A 19,549-nucleotide genomic window follows, 5' to 3' on the forward strand; every position below is an offset into this window, starting at 1 on the left:
ATCTATAGCTTCAACAAAAAAATGAAAAATGTATTTTAAAACAACCATTTCTCCGTAAAATATCCGTGTGTGTACTCCTCCGTGTTTGGCTCACAATACAGTTATTTTTGCCTCAAGATTGTCTGTCACGGTGGGCGTAGCTGTAGCTACCTGAGCATCAGGTAACCGATGTCGTCACGTAACGCAGAACCACGAGATTTAGTGCTGTGTGACTCACACAAAAACAACACGCCCCAAAACAAACAAGAACCCTTTAAATATGTGACCCTGTCTTTAAAAACTCACTTTACGGTTTTAAAATCCGATATAATAAGCTGTGAAAATATAATCTTAATATCCTTAATACTGCAAGTAAGGTCATATTAAATATTGAAATCAATGTAAAATCAATGAATAAAATCAAACGTTGTTGCTTTTAATCTCGTAATTAGATTATGAGACTTTAGCCTTGGTTTCACACACACACTTTTTCTTCTTCTGTAGCCTACTGTACAGTAGTTCCTCAAAAACAATTCAACGAAGTGTTGCCAAGCAACACAGTCTACCACATGATTTAATGCGGTAAGTAACAGGTGTTTCTGTAGCCTAATTTAGAACGGGTTCCAATGCACCTCAACCAATCATGATCAAGGATCAGAAGTATTTGTTTTGTGTGTGTCATACGTAAATAGGAAGTCGTTTTAAATGATAGTGAACTCTATTAACTTTCCTTGAATTCTACCCATCTCAAATTTCTAATTAGATTCTCTGAACTGTATTTTCCAAGAATTTCATTTCATCGTATTGACGTCAGCCTACCCTTAGGGTATTAATTAACTCAAAGGACTCAGTTTAACCCATCTGCCTGCATTCCATCCCCATTAAAATATGACATTTTTAAAGGCCCTAAAATGCACCGTTTATGTACAGATATGTACACATTAGGTACGAATGTGTCTTTGGTATTAATATGCACTCTTTGGTACATCTGGGGGACTAATATGAACTCTTTGTGTGCAAATGTGTACTTTTTGAAAGGGTCAAACCAGTTCTAGTCGTACAGTAACTTGCATGTAATATTTTTTTTTACAAATACTATAGTTACACAGTTTATTTGTAAATGCTGTGTATCAGACTTCATAATAAACACTTTAAGGTGCAATGGTATATTTTTCCCATGAGATTTTTTGTTATTTGATTATCATCTCCTCAGGAGAAGCAAAACGTTGAAAATTTTAATTACACACCTGCCGTATAGCAGGAAGTGAAACATGTTCTGTGCAGACGTGTTAGCTTTCTGTAAGTGGTTTCTATTGTAACATAATGTAAAGGTTGAACAATAAGCTTTTGTTGCCCTGTGGGCATGTATGTCACCATGACTATGCAGAAATACTGCTTGTACGTAGAGTTAGTCAGAAACATGACATTCTTTTAATAGATCTTTAAAGGTGCAGTGGGTAATTTTTAGAAGGATATCATGAAAGAAATGCAAAATAATACACAAAACTATATTATCAGGGGTGTATAAAGACCTTTTATAATGAACCGTTATGTTTTTATTATCTTAGAATGAGACGTTTTTATCTATGAACACCGAGGGTCCCCTTACATGGAAGTCTCAATTTTGTGCCGCCATCTTTCTACAGAAGCCCTTAACGGACGAACCTTTTTACTAAGTTGTCTCCGATGGTGAAATGTTTGTCTGGTGTGGTGGCTATTGTATTTATGCTTTCAAAACCAAGGGTTGGGCAGTGGACTGAGCCGTTGGTTGCATGGGGCTAGGTAACAAATTATGAAACATACTGTGTTGAATTTAACCCAACTCATCGCTATGTCTATACAGTGTCTTCAATCATACTGAACAGTGGAGTGTATTGTACTGTAAGTATCATCATGTTTTCCTTACCACTGTCCCAGGTGGGTGTTGCTCACAATCATCTGTGGGATACATACGAGATACATGGCACATTAGGATATCTCTACTAATCTGGCACAATGTCACAATATTCCTGGATCACGGAAATTATACCGTGCAGACACACCCTGACCAAGCAGGTTTGTGATCAGACTGTGGCGCATTGTGCCAGCATGATGATATTTTTGTCAAACAGACTTTACAACTGCTATAAAAAGCTTCTTATCATTTTCTTGAAATCAAACATTTAGTTGTCCCTTAGTTTGTTGTCCCAACTTTACTTTCTTAAGGTTGAAAAAGTCAAATAGAAGGGCTGTATTTGTTAATGATTAGTTAATGCATTAGCTAACATGAACTATCAATGAACAATACTTCTACATCATGTAGAACATTTACTACATTTATAAAATCAAGCATTGCAACTGTTAAAGGCGGGGTGCGTGATTTTTAAAAAACACTTTGGAAAAGAAGTCGGGCCGACTACCAAAACACACTTGTAGCCAATCAGCAGTAAGAGGCGTGTCTACTAACCAACATCGTTGCCTGGGTTGTGTATGTGTGGGGCTGGTCTATCAAAAGAAGGTCTATTGGGTAGGGGCATGTTTTTTAGGTGATTTCAAATGTCAACATTGGCTTTCAGAGATCATGCGCCCCACCTTTAACACTTATTAATGCACCATGAACTAACATGAATAACTGTATTAACATTAACTAGCATTAACCAAAATGAATACATGTTGAAAAATGGGTATAACTACTATTGTAAAACATTTAACATTTTAACAGTGCATGCAGTATCTTTTTAATGCATTAAAAACTAAATGCATTAAACCAATGAACTGAAGTTTTAAGCACAAACTAAGTATCAGAAATTTAAAGCAGTCTTGCATCAAATAATTTTTTGAGTATTTGAGGCATGGGTCTACAACCCGGTTCCTGGAGGGCATCTGTCCAGCCCAACCCCAACACACCTGAACTTTTCTAATCAAGTTCATGGCAACCTAAAAAATAGAGGCAGTTGTATTGAAGTTGGGCTGGAACCAAAATATGCAGGACAGGTGTCTTCCAGTAACAACGTTGGAGACCCATAATTTAAAGCATTGTTTACATATTTTTTGTGTAAAACAAGACCACAGATCTCTGGCTAGTTAAATCTTGTATAAATTCTTTAGGTGAATATAGGGCTTTGTAAAGCCAACCTGCGGCAATGGAAACACAACACTGCTCCTCTTCACTGGTCTCAGGATAAAGGCGAACCGGGACGTCTTTCAGTGTAAGAAAAAGGGGGTGCAGGGCCGGCACACAACCAACCTCGCACATTTGAACCGAACCCAGAGCCAACTGCTTGAGCCATTCTGAACAAAGCTGCTTAAAAAGAAAAAGTTTAAAAAGAAACACATATATGCACCACTTCTTGCAAATGCCTCTCACTTACAATAAAACTGATCATAAAACAAATCAAACATTTGTTTGAGTGCAGCATCTACAGCGGTGACATAGGCGCCAAGGTCGGATGATGGCATCAAAGTAACGTGGCACAAGGTAGCATGCTATATGCTTGAGATACGTAAATATGGCACTGAACCACTTTCCCACCTGTAGAAAAGGAGATTAAAAACTAAATTATTCCCATGCTTTAAGACAGGCTCACACTACAGGATTTTTGGCACAGATTTACCCCTTCCGAAAATTGGAAAGAAAACAGGTCAATTCATCAATCAATCATATAATGTGTGACAATTACAGATTAAATCTTTGCAAGCAAACCAGGTACACCCCCGATCATATCAAACATGTTTGTGAAAGTGTGGAAACAACCTGACTGCCTTAAATAGAACACACTGCCTTAATACACCTGTAAGTGTAAAAAGCTAGCGAATGTAAACATTTACAATAATAACAAATGTGTCACAATCTCTATTTATATACATCCAATTTACATGACGTGAAGCGCTGCCTGCCTGCCTCTATCATGATGGACAATGATTTTCAAATCTTATGAGCATGTTTAAGATTTGAGAGAAGAAAATCTGTTAAGATTGTCCTTATGTGTGTGCTGCAACCAGACTGTATAATAGGACAGGATTTAAAAAAATGTTTTAGCATGAGCCTGGTCTCACTGTGCGTTCACACCGCCGCCGTTGAGAGCGTCAAAGTGGTTAGAACCGGCAGCGAGTCTTGGACCGTGTGAGGGTCAAGGAGAGTTGAAATCAGATTAACTTTATGGTAATGAGCAGATCTGATTACATGTAATCCGGATTATGTAATCAGATTCCAAAAATCATGTACTTGCAGTTAAATTCTTATTTTCCTACTTTTTATAATGTTTACATTTTACAGAAGCTTTCATAGGCCAACTGATCCACAACTTCAAGGTTGGGCCTGATGTATTTTATATATGTTGTATATGTGTATTCTATTAATCTTCACATACTGTATATACAGTGGGGAAAATGAGTATTGAACGCGTAAACATTTTTTTCACTACATATATTTTCAATGAGGTTATTTACATGAAATTGTCACCAGACATCAGTCTTAACTCAAGAAATCAAGTATTTAAAAAGGAATTATATCTGTGCAAATTTACTTTATGTGTGGTCCTCTTCATAAAACTATTAACACCGTCATGTGCTTGCATGTCAAAAATCCCATACATTCTTTTCTAGTAAAATACAATTTTTTAATTTAACATTTTTAATTTAAAATACATGAAATTTTTCTGAGGTTTAATTACAATTTATGATTAATTAATGCATTTTATAAAATTTTATAAAACTGGGCCCCTCTGGCACCATCTCATGGACCCCAGTTTGAGAACTAAATAGGTTATAAAGTCTGTTCTGTAAATACAGGGACAGCACTTACTGTATTTTACAATGTTTATATATGAAACACAATAAAGGACATCTGAGGATTAAAAAACATCAACCATATGTAGTGTTGGGGGTAACGCTTTACAAGTAATGCGCATTACGTTATAATAATATTACTTCTCTGAATAACGAGTAAAGTAACACATTACTTTATAAATGTACACATTCATATTTGAGTTAGTTACTTTTCAGTTTAATTAATTTAATTTAAAAATAAAATTATGTTCTGAATAAAACTGAACATATTAACGTAGAATTACGCACTTACGCACACAGTTTGAGTCAGAAACGGAGATGGCAGGCCAGAGCTTGACATTTTTGCGATCATTAAAAACACCTGCAAGGCCTGAAGAGATCAAGCCTCAGCCAAGTAAGAAAAAGTAACGCGAAAGTAACTTAAAAGTAACGTAAGCATTACTTTTCATGAAAAGTAACTAAGTAACGCAATAAGTTACTTTTTTTGGGGAGTAACTTAATATTGAAATGCATTACTTTTAAAAGTAACTTTCCCCAACACTGTCCATATGTTTCAGCACATCTAATTTCAGTAATTATTAATGCAACAAGTAAACAAATACGTTCAGTTTATTTTTTCATAGCATGTAAAAATAAACATCCGTTTATGAGTTCTTGATTATTTCTCAAAACCACAGTTTGAAAAAATACAGTAAAAATGTTAAGAAACCCTACACTCTAAGGGCTCAGTCACACCAAAAGCGCTTTAAACGCTTGCAAACGCAAGGCGCGACGCACTGCCTTTTTTAAAAAAGAGCAGTGCAGCGCGGCTTTTCATATTGCTAAGCAACCACCGAGTCAGCTGTCTTGTCAATCAAATATTGAAGCGTGAGCGCTCTTTTGCAGTTAACTGTCATATTAGCAGAAACTTTAAAAAGAGGACGCTTGCTCTGACCTTGTTTGAGGATAAGAGGAGCACAAACACGCAGGAGAGAGTGAGCGAGTGGAGTCCGGAGGTGCGTTCCATTCGACAGGGTCCCTGCGGAGTGTTCACTGCTCCCTACTCCCTGAGCATGGTATATCAGTTGAAGTGGACTTCACGGACAATAACCGCTCATTTGGAACGGCCTGCAAACGTCATCAAAGAAGTCAACGACGGGGTCGCGCAGATTGATATAACATACATTTATATAGGACTACATTTTATATTTTAATTTTTATTTACTATCACATTTAAAATATGTACACTATACAATAAAAAAAACATTGAGTACTACGTAATGAAAAACGTATGTTTATTATACACTTTAATTGACTACTGCTGCTATTACTTGACTATTTACAGAATTGAAGCCCTGCTGTAACTGTCATGCAAATATGAAAGTAAACTTTTATTTGGTTAATTATATGTATATATGTGTGTTTTTAAACGATTGTCATATAATTGCATAGCGGTCTGACCGTTCCGACGGGTGATCACGTGATGCGCGCAATGAGAGTTGGGTGATTATCGCTCTCCACTTCCTGTGAAGTGATGTATCGATGTTCCCTGATTCCCTATGCCGTGCGCAGTGCCCTTCGAACTGAACATGTTCGCTCCCTTCGGATTGGAATCTCACTTAAGATGGCGGAATACCCTGTGAAGTCCACTTCGCAGTCCACTTACGGTCGAATGGAACGCACCTCGGTTCTTCAAAGCAACTGTAAACTTCCCTCGCCACAACGTAAGGCCCGCCTCTCCCCTCATTTGATTGGACAATGGAAGACGCGAATGACGTCAGGTGCTTCTCCGCGCTCAGCGCTCCTTCAAAAACGCGTGCGCGGCAGGCGGCAGAAAACCGCAAGGCGCGCATAAACAGCGCGCAAACGCGCCCTGCCCATAGAATATCATTCAAAAAAGGCGCCTGCAACTGCCATAAACGCTTTTGATGTGACTAGCCCCTAAGAAAGGATGTGTTTATTTTAACAAATTGTTTTGTGTTTTACTATTTAACACATTATGTGTTACACATTGTGTGTCATTTCGTGTAGAATGTGAGCTTAAATAAATGAAATGGACAACACAAGATGTGTTAAAACAACATAAAGTGTGTTATTCCAAAAATAACACAGAGATGTGTTAAGGACAACACACTAGATGTGTTGTCCTTAACTAGACACAAGATGTGTTAATTTAACACATTCATTTTAAGAGTGTAATAGAAAAATGCTGGGTTATTTTCAATGAGTGACAACCCCAACCTGTTGGGTTGGAATTAAAGATATGCTGGGTTGTTTTAAACCTTTGTTGAGTCATATATAAACATTTTCTTGGTAATTTAAAAAAAATGACCCAACACTGGGTTGAAAATAACCCAGCAAAACATCTTTTATACTTTTATGGTTTTGTCACACTTGATCACATTAAAAACCTTTTAAATAACAATGATTTCTTCTGATGCAAGTCTTTTAACAAAAAGTGCTTTCCGTTATACAACAATATTGGCAGTGTATTGGTACACTCTAAGAAGGGATGTGTTAATTTTTGACACATTGTTTTGTGTTAAACTATTTAACACATTATGTGTTGTTTTGACACATTGTGTGTCATTTCGTGTAGATTGTGAGCTCAAATAAATGAAATGGACAACACAAGATGTGTTAAAACAACACAAAGTGTGTTATTCCAAAAATAACACAGAGATGTGTTCAGTTAAGGACAACACACTAGATGTGTTGTCCTTAACTAGACACAAGATGTGTTAATTTAACACATTAATTTTAAGAGTGTAGTGTATGTATAAAAATATTGGATGCAATTACTATTAATAAGTTAATACATAAGTTCAATTCTTACTCTCTAAACCAAAATAATTAGCAAACTTAAAAAAATAAATGTGGGAACTTATTTCCTGACTGGTCTCTTAATGTTCATTATTGTACGTCATATCAAAGAGCATATCAGTTCAGTGCAGTCACTGCAGAGACGGCATCCAAAAACAACACAAACTTCATTTCCTTCCTCAAAAGCACACTGATGACAGAAAATCACTAATTGGTATCAACCCAGACAAATGATAAAATAAAAATATAACCATCATGCAAATGGTTAATATTATACTGACCTATAGAAATTGACACGTTTTAGGCTTAGATGAAAATCAACAAATAGCTTGTGTTCATAATAATGTTCATAAAAATACAATAAAAAAGACAAAAATAGCTTTAATCCAGTGAGGTTCTCTGAGACATGTTCGGCTTTCTTAAGCTTTGCCGATTCCAACGAGAAGTGCTATCAAGAAGGCCAGGTTTCCCAATATATACACAACAAGCAGGAACACTTCAGTGTTCATCTGTTCATTACACAAAAGAAAAATATTTATCGCTTAAGTACATGAAATATTACACTCTTAATAATTACTGTGATATTTGCTGAATTTATAAATGAAAGACCCACTTACCATTCCAAAAGAGCAAATGGTAGAATCTACAACATAAGGTACATAATCATCAGCAAGAACATAAACTTTATTCTACTTCAAACATAATATTTATTTTAATTCCTAAAATTGGCCTCTTTATACAATAATGTAAATGCAATTTACCTTTTTTCCTGGCGCGCATGTGCAAATCTTGAAGGACGTACAACAGAGCCTCCCATGCCACAAATCCTCCCATAACTCCCAGCATCCACCCCTCACCCTGTGCTTCACCAATAAGTTCCAGACCAGTGAAGATCGCTCCCACTGTGAATGATAAAAACATCAGATTTGTGTTTTGTTTTCTTTATTGATGTAAGGTGTGTCTGATAACAGGACTGAGCGTGGTTGCCGTCATACCTGCGAGACCTTTGATAGCCAGAGCGTTGAATGAATGAGCCCAGTTGAAGATGAATCTCCTGCAGAGGATTATATTACAGTGAACCCGTGAACTTTTCTTTCTCATTTGATAAAAAGTGAATGTTTTCTTACTTCTCATGTTGTGGGTCACAGCGTAAAGCTGCGACAATAGGCTGAATTAAAGAGAGAATCATCACCAAACAGCCCAGGACCGGATGAGCTCCCTACAAACACAGACGAGATATAAATTACTACATTCATGTGAAACTTCTGACTTACACTGTCTTGCAATGTTTATCAAATGAATGTGCTCTTAAAGGGGTTAATTCACAAGACTTTTTACTGTTTGTCAGACTTTGACTTTACATTGAGTGACAAGGACAGTCTTTTTATTACATAGAAACAAATTTAAGTAATAGAGTAAATATTTATCGGCCAATGCCAATAATAAAAAAAATCCAAATATCATCTGATATATTGGCCTCTGCAATATCTATCACTAGTAAGAATATAGCTGAAAGTAGATAAGAAATTTAAGGGGTCCTTAACACTACACTTTTTCATACGCATGCGAATGCATCAGACAAAAAATGTAAGCTTGTGCATATATATTTTGCATATTGCTGCATACCAAAGTTCAAGTTTTGTGAACTCTGACCTGTGAATTTGTATCATGTGGAGATATGTGAACAGTACAAAACAGGTCGTGACCTTTCTTTCTAATGATAAGCAAAGATGGATGAAGCGCTTTCCATCCATATCAGCAACAACAACTAAAAAATTTTTTTTTAAATATTTGACTGTATATTTGCATGCTCAACGTCTAGTGCAGTAATTCTCAAAGTGTGGTCACCCCAGTGGTCCGCCAAAAGATTACCTAAACTAGGCAAGTGTTTATACAATCGTCACTTATTTAAGTCGATTTTTAATGCACTCACAAAACCGTGATATCAGTTCTTGCCATTCTGTTTTAATAACGTAAAAATGGATCGGTGGCTAAACCAAAGAGGAGTCAAAAGAAGGATCCAGCGTCAACTGAAGGCAGCTAAAATCCACATATCTATTAGTTTTGTAATGTACTAGCTTTTGTTTCATGTGTAAAATTCCTGATCATTGATTTTGGACATTAACGGGAAATTTTCAGCATTTATTGTTATCATAGTTACAACCATAGACTTCATATACCCACCACTATGTTTAATTGCAGGGTTTTTTTTCATATGTGCAGTTTGTTGTTCATATTAAGCTGTAACTCATTCCACATTTACTTTTTCAAATTAAATAAAATTAATATAATAATTTCTGAACATAGCATTGCATTTGTGTTTAAAAAATTAGTTTTTGACTTGAAACAGTTGCATATTAAACTTAGATTTAGCTTATCCTTCCTATTTTGTTGTTTTTTGGGGGCGTGTTAGAGTGGGATTCTGTTAGGTGATCCTCAGAAAAAAATTGGAAGATAAAGTGGTCCTTGGGCTGAAAAAGTTTGAGAAACACTGGTCTTACTTTAGGGTTGTCGTCTGAAAATGTATTTATGTAGATTTTTATTTTTAAATATGAATTATGTAAGAAATAATTGACGGCGGGACATTGATTACATTTAAAAAAATCAGAATAATGCATTTAACAGGCCTATGATATAATATTTGATATGATACAACAGTTCTTTCTGGTTCTCGAATCTGATTGGCTAAGAGCTATGCGATATTGTACTGATAACGGGACAGTAACCGCTTCACCTTTTGTATCATTCCGCCACCTAGTGAATAGAGGTCCTAAACAGGCTCATCTCTGAATCGAAAAACACAGACGCGCTGTTTGTCTCATTAGTTCACTAGCTCATAAATCAGTCTGTGAATCCCCAATCGGAAGTTATTATTCCGTCAAAGATCAGCGCTTTTGGATGTTACGTTAAAGTTAATGGGAGTAATGTCTTGTCACATCGTGTGGACGATTAACACTTGGAAAGAGGAATGTAAACTTTTTTTTTCTGGAGCAATATCTCTTCTCAGAACGCGAAAACACCGTGGAACTGCAGGTAAGCACAGCAGCTGTTAAATGTGGTCATTGATCATTTATTTAATCGCAACGTGACTATTAAAACATGTTATGTTATGTAGATATCTCCACTGGTATATTTATAAGCACCATGCAAAAACATCTCTCTGACACTTATAAAAAACAGTTTTATATAGTACTGACAAGAACGAAGTCTAATAATAACCGAGTGCTCGTATCGCGTTAAGATGAAATGGTAAACCAATAGTAACATTATAGAAGTATAGTTTTATTAACTTTTACCTCACGCCAAAACAATAACAACACAAAAGACACTAAATATGAATAAGAAAACAAGTAATAGTTTCATCATGACACCAAATACTGCTGATTTGATTTAATTTTTGACCATCAGGCCAACATGAGAGACAGGGAATCCCTGTCAGAGATGTAGCCCAGAGAGGGCGGTGGTCAGCGGCCTACGGCCTCGTGCCTCTGGCCTAATCACAGCCGTGATGATATAGAGCTATATCACACTCCTACTCGAGCGATATTGCTTAAATATACAACTATACTGTGGCATAATATTAAATATATACAATAAATAATAAAGAATCTTTGCTTACCCCAGCCCAATCTTGGGCATAAGAAAATACGATTATAAAAGCAATAGCTGTGGCAATAATCGACAAGGACATCAAAGTCACGTGAGCCTGTGAGACATAAAAAATTTTAAATTACACATTATTATTGTTTTTTACTATTTTAGTAATGAATAATTAACAGCTCTGTTTAAACTTTAGTCCATGTATAATCTAAATAGATATAAAAACAAATCATTTAAAGTTTTATAACATAATTATCCCGTTGTACATTGACTAATGATCTGTTAAGCACTTATCTTATCTTGCTTATCTTAATTGCAAACATTAATATTACAGAAAGCAAAAAAATATTTCCATAGTTACACTAGATCAACATAACTTGGTCTCTTTACACACAGTTGTGTAAACTGAATTTATTAATGTTTTTTTGGTTTGGTTGGAGGTCTCATTTTCCTTTAATGTAGGTTATCTGCCCCCTCTAGGGTTCTTGTGGTACTGCAGGGGTACCGAAATTACCTAAAGCTAAAAGCTGAAGTTAAACTTAATGTTTTATTACTCCTCCCTCATTAAATGTATACATAAGTTTATTACTTTTATATCAATAGCAATGAGTATATATTATACTTCAAGCCAGGCATAAAATGCAATATTCAAAAAGTAACATACATAACTCACCAAAAACCAGAAATCTTTACCACAACATCCTCTTCCTTTGCCGACTGCCTTTAAATAGCGCGCTATGAGCATACCCACACTGCCTGTGGTCATCCAGGCGATCAGCATCAGGGCACCTGGACAAGAGCAGCAACATCAGGACCACAACGGTGATGCTGTTAAACAGTGTCACTCTGTCATGATATACTCACCGTGGGCTTTAACAATAGCCGGATATGCTTCAGCTTCACTCTTGATCACTGTTGGATTTAATAAATCAGCTTTGTCTTGGGTGACGAATTTCTTGGTGTGTTCCTGGATGCTACCTTGACGTGAGAAAGTCCTCGGTTAAAGAGAATCAAAAACGACATGTAACCAAATTCAAGTTTATTTTAGGTTACTCATAGCCAGATTACATCGGGTCTAAAGTTAACATAGACAATGAAATGATCTGGTAAATATTAAGCAGTGATTACCAAACATATCTCATTTCAGCTGTAACTACATTTAAACACAATAGAAGCATCAAATGTCTACAAAACTGAACATGACACTTATGGCTCTTATAAAAGCACAAACCTTGACTGGCGGGTCCAGAAGCGATCATAAGGTAGTACTGGCTGCCAGACGCTCTGCTTGCTGTGCTAATGACGTTACGAGACGTAAAAGAGCAATTGAACACTCCATTTGTAATCGATGTCTTGATATCAGAGATATTCCCCTAGAAATCAAACACAATATATGTGAATGAATGTTGATATAAAATTCAACAAAAGTTTTAAAATTAACCACAAGAGTAAAGTACCAGTGAGACAATATTGGGAGTCTTTTTTCCGGTGGAAAATGCACGTTGCACTTGGGGAATGCCATCCTTGTCTTTACCACATATATAGATGTCATCATTGCCCTTGAAGTTGAAACAAAACACTTTGTAAAACTATATGACTCATAAACAAATGGTTTCACTGAATGTTTGTTTGTGGAAACTCGATGCTGCTGACAAGGAAAGTTTTCTGGATAAGAACTCAGCAGATGAAGATCTCATAAAAAAAACTGTACTGTACAACACCCGCTTGGAAATATTATTATGTTTGTATTGTACAGACACATAGCTAACATGCAGTCAACAGAAAACTTACCATTGCTTGGTCATCGGAGAACCCAATTGCGACATATCCGCTACCCGGGCCGACTATTTGCACCTGCATTTCTGACTGGCTGGATGACTGAACCGACACAAAGTGACAGTCAGTGTTGGTAGTTGGGTCGCAGTTGTCAGGCTGACTGAAACAGACTTTGCTTTTCCCACACCCAGAATTTGATGTAGGTAACTAAAATGTACAGAATGAGTTGAGTAAATAAGATATAGAAATAAAAAGCATTTAAAGAGAAGCAGGATTGATGGATTTCCTGTTTGGGTCGGTTTAGAAATGCTTACAGTCGGGGCTGCAGTAACAGGTGTCGATGTGCCCGTGTATGTTATCGCAGAGCTCTTCACACCCTCCCAAAAAGTTGCTTTATTTTTAACAAATGTTGCACTGAAACAAACACATTAAAATTAAAAGCAAGTATAAAAGTGATAATATTAATAAATAAAATAAGAGTCAAATGCATACCGGAACTCTACATTGCTGAGCGGTCCAGATGTAGGGGCCTTCCATTTAACTATAATTTCAGTTTTTTCACTGTCTGAATTATGAGAAACTGCAGTATTCTGAATAAACATAAAACAAAAGAAAGCATTTAAATAATAGATTTTTGAATCTTTTGTTTTACAACAAACTCAATAATAAAATGTGGGCTAAACTCACAGCCACTTCAGAGCAGGTGAGTCCTTGTGCTTCTGCAGTGTTTGTCACAGTGAAGGTGCCGATCGGTATGCTCGTTTCCACTCTACGTGCTTGTAACATGAAGCCTTCGAAATCTCCTGATACTGCACGTAGTGTTACTTAAAACAAAAACAACAGAGTTTCATAAAAATCGCTTCATAAAACAACGAGCATGAACTGATAAGCCTTTGCAAGTGACCACCGTTTGCACATTGATTTCGATTATTGACAATAAAGACTTCATGTTATGCATTCGAAACATAGTGAACCAATAATTCATATAATCCTAATATTGTAAGAAAGTACAGTAGTATAAATTAGTATACTATAGTAGCACAGTAATTAATTTCTAAATGTTAGCTTAAATATATTGCACTTATAAACACTTACAGATTTTTATAACTATCTTCTACATTATGCCAAAAGGTCATTAAAACTATGAAAAACTTGAAACATGAGAATCAAGTAAAATGACAAATACGTAAAGTAGAAACTTTTAGCATTATTGAAAGGTTTTTCATCGAAATGTATAGATTAGTTTTGGGCTGCAACTAACAATCATTTTAATAATTGATTAATCGGGCGGTTCGTTTTTTTTTTATTAATCGACTAATGGAATAACAACAAAACTACTTACTTAATTAGATGTTTTCACATTTTATAGCCAAATAAGGCACTAAATTAGGAGTTTTCACGTGTAGAAATGTACTTTTAAAAGTGCAAAAGTACTACTACACACTACTACAGAGTTTTACTACTATAATCTTTTTGATTTTGATGTTTTAAGCATTAAATCAAAAAAGTTTGTGCAACTTTAGTAAAACATCTTCAAATGCCAAAATATAATTCAACAAAACGCATCTAGTCTTCATGGATGTGCTAAGGAAATTTTGCCACAGATTAATGTCATTATCGATTTAATCGATTAGTTGTTGCAGCCCTAGATAGTCTATATCCTCAATGTCAAAACAGTTAAACATTTAATGTGTCTTATGTCTAATAGGCTACTTCATTTCATAGAATAATTACGTCATCCAAACTATCAAATTCAATTAAAATCAATTTAGCTTTTTTCAAAGTCCTTTAGAAACAATTTGCTTATACTGTATTAGAGATCTGATAAAATATTTTTAACAACATTAAGTTGCTATTGTGGCCACAAAAACATTTTAATTTGTCATAAAACAAATTTCAAGTACTCAAATCTACGCATTTGGATCAAAAAGCTTTTAAGAAAAAGTGGCATACATACAGCAAAGTGTGTTCAGTGTAAATCATTATGGCCGGACTTACCATTGGGCTTGAGCCCAGGGGCCCCGGCCAATAGGGGCCTCCGTGCTTGCTTGCTTGCGTTCGTTTGATTTGTTCAGTCGTTTTCATTTTTTTTACAGCCTATTGGTTGGTGCGGAATTGTTTGGTGCTGCATTTAATTCGTTAATATGATAAAAAATAAATTTGGTGCTGAATATGACGCGCTGAGTGTACAGCTTTTGAAACCCATTATTAGCTAGTATATAGCGAATACGCGAAATGGGAGTCATGAATGAGCTTTACAGATAACGAGAAAGAGCAACGCGAAAATGAAGCGCTCAGTATGAAAAAGATTACTGGAGTAGGCTATGGTCTTGTAACTGTGTTTTTTCTTGTTTGTATGTTTGTATCTAACGTGCCTGTATACGCAGTTTATCCACTAGGAATGGTCAAGGATTTCCGTATACCTATTTAAAAAAGCGTGAGGATACTTAACAGTGTGTGACAAACCTTTGACAATTTTTGTTCATAAATTGACATCTGAATCCCTCACCATTCGCATGCTCCACTTGCTTCTTTAGCGGGTTTAACCTCATATACAGTCGGCTATTTGGTATTTGGTGCATTTGACTTCATACGGCACTGCGCGATCCGATCATAATATGAAATCAATTTATCACGGCGCAAAAGTGACTGGAAAGCAGACGGGTGTATTCATGTGGTTCAACAACAGCCAGAAGAATCAATGACATACCAGAGTACCGCGAGAGCGATTCGAGAAATCACACAGAGAAGTCTGCTTTCTAATCGCTCTCGCGGTACTTTGACATCACCAAGCGTCTGCGTAGCGCCAAATGAAATCCAATCTGTGGCCGGTTGCATAAAACTTTAAGACTAGCTTTAAAAGTTAGTCATGAATTTTTTTCTTCAAGACTGATCATAACTGTTTTAAGTATGTTACATAGAAAGGTAGATTGGTCTAATTTAAATCCAAATAATAAGACTGATTAGCCCTAACTAATTGCTAGTTAGTCAGAATCATACTTAAGACGCAGTCTTAACGTCACGGCTATGTTTATGCAACCGGCCACTGCTCGCAGTCTGGAGTCTGCAGCTCACACGACACTAACTAAACAGTCTCTGTGGAGAAGTGAACGAGTGAAGCAGAGCTACGAAACATTACAAAATCCGGAGAGTTAACAACGCACATATGATTATGTCAACATTTAAATCATCAGTCCAGTTTATTACTTCTGGAGGTGAGGATTCACTAAATTATGGCCATGTTGATGTCCTGATGGTTTTTGATATAATCCACTAGCTAACCTAACTTTCCTGTAGTTTCTCTTTCTGCACGTTTGCTTGCGCTTAACAGAATCACAGTTTAAACTTCTGAAAAGTGTTCATTTTTATCTACCTTCAAAGTTTTAAAGTATTACGTTCATATCAGACGCAAAAATTAATGAATGATCATCTTCTCCACTTTGGTTTTTGGTGTCTAATATTACATGATGGTCTTGTCATAATTATTAAATACCATCCTAAAATCTTTTCTTTTTCATTCTTAAACACTGCACCACTTAGGCTATATGCACAAAATACACTTGTTGATTATGTTTATAACATTATATGGTGTGTAATAAGGTGAATGTTTATCAAGACACATCATTCTTTTCTTAAGTCGAACACAATGATTTTAAATGTTGTTATGGGGTATTTTTTAATGTGCATGATTAATTTGGATTTGAGACATCCCTAAAAATACATGATTTAAATTTAGACTGGGCTTATGTTCTGCTATAGAGATATAGGGGCAGTTTCCTAGACAGGTCTTTTCCTAGTCCAAGACTAAAATGCATGTTTGATCTGTCTTAATTTAAACACATCTTGCACTGATATATCTTAACATATATCATTGCCATTGTTTTGTCTCAAGACGCACACCAGTAATGTTTTTTGTAAGGTTTGTTTGTAAAAACTACTTGAATGCCCTAATATAACCTAGCAATAGGCCTGCTAGATTAATCTAAACCCTGTCTGGAAACTTCCCTAAAATGTAGTTCTATGATATATTTTTTATTTTAGGTTGTTTACTGTCTGTGCACTCTGAGAAGATAATTTACACAAGCTGTCAGTGGGGTGGTACCCTTTAAAATAGTACACCTTTGTACCTAAAGAGTGCATATAATGGGTACAAATGTACCTATATCTGTACCTAAATGGTAAATATTAGGACCCATTTAAAGGGTACCATCCCAGTGACAGCTTTTGTACCTTTTGTTCTGATAGTGTAGGGCCCAAAATTTATTCAAGCCCAGGGGCATCCACCCTGTTAAGTCCTGCCCTGGTCATTACACTATACAAATAACATTACGAAAATTATGTTTTTGTGATAAATTTTATAAATGGTATTAACACGTGATAAACCATGGTCACTTCAATTTTACTATAATAAAAACATGGTTAATTTCGTATGGTTCTTATGTATTATGATTTTATGTACATTTGATACAGTACAACGATCCCTCCAAGGCTAAGTTACCGCTGAAAACGCACGCACGATAACAACGTAAACCTCACACGTACCTGTGATTTCATCGCCCTCCTTGAAGCTGGTCGGCACGGCAGTAACCGTGTACGGAGGACTGCTGGTCTGAGAAGAGGCTCCATCATGATTTGGTGACATAGATGAACAAGCACTGGTGACTACTCCATGAGAATACAGGTGCACAGTGCCAACACAGGCGGACAGCAGGATATACAGCAACATCTTACAACAGGAGACAGTCGAATAAATAAAACAACATCTAGTGTATCAACACAAAAACAAAAAATAATTTTTAAACAAATTTTTTTTAGTAAAACAGCCGTGTGTGTACCTCGCTATATTTGGCACGATATGCAGTTACTACTACCTCAAGAGTGTGTAATATCGCGGTGGGCGTGGCTTTACCTGAACATATCTGGTAACTGATGCCGTGACGTAACAGCAGAATTCAGACCGCTAAATATCTATGGCTGTGACTCGTAGGCATACAAAAACAAGACAAGAGCAAGAATTTATGCAAATTAACCATGGTTTTACTGCATCAACCATACTTTGACTTTCATTTATTGTAGTGAAACTATGTTGATTTAATGTTAATCATTTCAGCTACATTTACATTTTTACTGTAATAAGTGCTGGGCAAAGATTAGTCGCACTCGCATACAAAATAAAAGTTGTGCAGTATTAGTATAAGTGCTGGGCATAGATTAATCTAGATTAATCATACACTAAAAGTAATTTTTTTGCATAACATATGAGTTTGTGTGCTGTGTGTAACTATTATGTATATATAAATACACACACATTCATGTATGTATCTAAGAAACATTTACATATATATATATATTTTCTATATTATATATAAATAAAAAACAATATTTCTTAATGTATATATGTCTTTGTGTGTGTGTTTAAATATATATAATATTAACACACAGCACAAACTCATATGTTATGCAAAAAATTACTTTTTGTATTGTTGGTAATTGCTACAAATATATCCATACTTATGTTTTGTGGTCCCGGGTCACAATTTGAGGATAATAGATAAATACATAACCCTGTCTTTATTTTTTGTGATTTACTGTTTTACACATAAAATCATCATACAAATGTAAAGACCATTCTGTTAAAATGTAACCTTGGTATCTTTACTATTAACTGAGAAAGGTCATGTCAAAGAAAGAAATTAATGTAAAATCTATGAATAAAATCAAACTTTGATTCTTTTAATCTTGTAATAGGATTATGATACTTTAGCCTGAATCTCACAGACAGGGTGTGACTATAGTAATACTATACTGTGATTATTTTTTTTCTCTATAGGCAATGTAGTTCCTTTAAAAACAAAGTGAGTGCCAAGCAACACTAAGGTAATGCTGATGTAATGCAGTTGCTTTTAGAGTATTTATAAAGGTTTTCAACGCACCTCAACCAATTAATGAGCAGATGTTTTGTTTTATAAATTATATGTGTGTTTCCTTTAGATATTTTATATGCATACAAAATAGGAAGGCTTTTTTAAATCACAATGCCAAGTTACAGTAACTTGCTTGGATTTTTCCAGTGTCAGATTGCTCAATCATTTAATTTCATCATATTGATGCAACCTTAACTAGGAGGAGTTAACCAATCTGCCTGCATTCCAATCCAAAAATATGGTCCCATGCTCTTACTGCGGTAGAACCTTTTTATAAAGGTAATATGTACATATTTGGTACCATGTGTTTTTGAGGTACTAATATGCACTCTTTGGTACCAGTATACCTCTGAGGTATTAATTTTCATAATTTTTAGGTGTAAATGTGTATTTTTTTGAAAGGGTACCGCTCCAGTGACAATTTTTTGTTTTTACAGTTTTTGTATTTTAAATGTACAAATGAGTTTGAGGGATTCACACAAGCAGTAATGTATATCCATTAGAGAAATATATTGAAATGTTATAAGAGATTTTGCAATTATACTATGCAACTATTTGTCAAACCAGTTTTAGTCACACGTATAACCGCAAACATGTGATAAAATATTTTTGGCAAAAGATTAATTGTTTCATGCTGTTCATCAGACTTCATATTAAACCCTCTAAGGTGCAATGGTTTATTTTCTCATGAGATTTTTAAC

At 35.5% G+C, this 19,549-nt stretch overlaps 2 protein-coding genes across 3 annotated transcripts in view; both read right to left on the bottom strand.

Annotated features, from left to right (window-relative positions):
- LOC129425929 (putative ferric-chelate reductase 1) overlaps positions 1-579 on the bottom strand; it is a 27,948-nt gene extending 27,369 nt beyond the window's left edge. The window contains exon 1 of one of the 2 annotated variants that reach the window (XM_073863682.1): positions 46-579. In XM_073863682.1, the coding sequence (XP_073719783.1) occupies positions 46-48 (3 nt within the window). In that variant the 5' untranslated portion in view covers positions 49-579. The remainder of the gene's footprint in view (positions 1-45) is intronic. The other variant, XM_073863683.1, reaches the window with a different exon arrangement.
- Positions 580-6,642: 6,063 nt separating this feature from the next.
- On the bottom strand, positions 6,643-17,740 carry LOC129425928 (putative ferric-chelate reductase 1). The gene is made up of 15 exons (XM_073863685.1): positions 17,467-17,740; positions 13,612-13,748; positions 13,417-13,514; positions 13,239-13,338; positions 12,940-13,131; positions 12,606-12,707; positions 12,380-12,521; positions 12,013-12,126; positions 11,822-11,937; positions 11,168-11,254; positions 8,676-8,767; positions 8,544-8,602; positions 8,310-8,450; positions 8,166-8,191; positions 6,643-8,057 (listed from the first exon to the last, which is right to left on the bottom strand). Exons 1-15 carry the CDS (start codon positions 17,648-17,650, stop codon positions 7,968-7,970), a joined length of 1,680 nt encoding a protein of 559 aa, XP_073719786.1. The 5' UTR covers positions 17,651-17,740; the 3' UTR covers positions 6,643-7,967.
- Positions 17,741-19,549: the final 1,809 nt, after the last annotated feature.

The sequence above is a fragment of the Misgurnus anguillicaudatus genome, chromosome 25 (assembly GCF_027580225.2).
Source record: "Misgurnus anguillicaudatus chromosome 25, ASM2758022v2, whole genome shotgun sequence".
Lineage (NCBI taxonomy): Eukaryota > Metazoa > Chordata > Actinopteri > Cypriniformes > Cobitidae > Misgurnus > Misgurnus anguillicaudatus.

Coding starts and splice junctions, on each gene's coding strand:
- LOC129425928 (XM_073863685.1), bottom strand. CDS start 17,650: ATGTTGCTGTATATCCTGCTGTCCGCCTGTGTTGGCACTGTGCACCTG. Junction 13,749..17,466: donor GGAGGGCGATGAAATCACAG/GTACGTGTGAGG, acceptor TTTTGTTTTAAG/TAACACTACGTGCAGTATCA. Junction 13,339..13,416: donor CTCAGCAATGTAGAGTTCCG/GTATGCATTTGA, acceptor TGTTTGTTTCAG/TGCAACATTTGTTAAAAATA.